This window comes from Coptis chinensis, chromosome 5, assembly GCF_015680905.1.
Source record: "Coptis chinensis isolate HL-2020 chromosome 5, ASM1568090v1, whole genome shotgun sequence".
In the NCBI taxonomy this organism is placed as follows: domain Eukaryota; kingdom Viridiplantae; phylum Streptophyta; class Magnoliopsida; order Ranunculales; family Ranunculaceae; genus Coptis; species Coptis chinensis.
In genome coordinates, this window is record NC_141460.1 from 89,397,455 (window position 1) to 89,398,830 (window position 1,376).

The 1,376-nt window shown below is 43.8% G+C and overlaps 1 protein-coding gene across 1 annotated transcript; it reads left to right on the forward strand.

The window, feature by feature from the left end:
- The first annotated feature begins 237 nt into the window (after nucleotides 1–237).
- On the forward strand, nucleotides 238–660 carry LOC147499874 (uncharacterized). The gene has a single exon (XM_086563554.1). It carries the CDS (start codon nucleotides 238–240, stop codon nucleotides 658–660), a length of 423 nt encoding a protein of 140 aa, XP_086419680.1.
- Nucleotides 661–1,376: the final 716 nt, after the last annotated feature.

A 1,376-nucleotide genomic window follows, 5' to 3' on the forward strand; every position in this document is an offset into this window, starting at 1 on the left:
GACAGGGTGAAGCAGGTAGGGGTATCTCTTGCCTCCCGATGCCACTTCTGCCATCAAGAGGAGGAAAACGCACAACACATGTTATGGGATTGCAGCAAGGTTCGAGATATTTGGGCATGGGCAGCAGCCTTGTTCGAACTAAATATTCTGGATCATAACTTTAAAGCTTTACATTGAATTGCAAAAGGTAGAAGTTCTATTATTCAAGACTTGTGGAACGCTGCCATAGTCCATGTTATGGTGCAGGTATGGAAAACTCGAAACCACGAACACTTTGACAACATTCCTATCCGCTTGAGTTACATTGCGAGAGAAGTTCTGAAGGGGATCAAGGTTTCGGGCTGGCTGTCACAAGGCAAAAAACGCAATGACATGAAAGAATTTCGCATTCTTGATAGGCTTGATGTACATGTGAAAAGTGCACTAGCGCAGTTGATCCAAGAAGTGCACTGGGTCGCTCCAGTGGCTAATGTCATCAAATGCAATACCGATGGATCAGCCCAAGGAGTTCCTAGCAATGGCAGAACTGGTATGGTATGCCGGAATAAGGATTTAGCTGTGGTTGGGGTTCTGGCTGTGGGTCTGGGTCGGGTAGATAGTTATCATGCCGAATGCACAACCATAATCATGGCAGCCGAGAAAGCGGTGGAGATGAATTAGGGCTACATATGGATTGAAGCCGACTCAGAAGCTGCTGTGAAGGCCTTCAATGGCGATGCAATTCCATGGCGGTTTAGAGCGAGATGGAAGTGAGCAATTGCACTATTACAACACTAGAAGCTCTCACATGTTTGGAGAGAAGGCAACATCAGCGCGGATGCAGCAGCAAGGAAAGGATCCACCTTATTGCCTGACACTTCAGTATGGTGCACTAGAAGACCAGACTTTGTCTCTAAGATAGAAAGTCCTTTTAGGACCTGTTTCGACCCCCACCTACGTGGCAAACGTCCATTAGTAGGGGTCTCTATTTTATTCATTTAATCAACAGGGCTAAAACCCAATTCGCAATATCATGGATCAATGTACAGGCCCATTAACTCATGTGTCTAAGGCTGAACCTTAGCCACATGGCTTGCCACTAATATACATTGATTTATGTCCAGATTCATTTCTTATCAAAAAGATAATTATCAGTTGACAGTTATATTCTATCACAATTACTCAAGCAACAAGATTACTTGAGCTACAAGGACTCTCTACTCTACCTCTATAAATACCAAACTATTTTTCATAAGGAACTACGTTGAAACTTGATCCCTAGAGAATAGATCTTGGGTACGTAGGCAGCCATAATTTGGTTCAGTTTCATCTCCCCCAACATCAAATTCCTCTGTTTCTTAGTGTGTTCTTTACCATTGCTCTCGTTGTGTTGAAGC

Excerpts from the sequence above, each read along its gene's own strand:
- LOC147499874 (XM_086563554.1), top strand. The coding sequence starts at position 238 with ATGGTGCAGGTATGGAAAACTCGAAACCACGAACACTTTGACAACATT.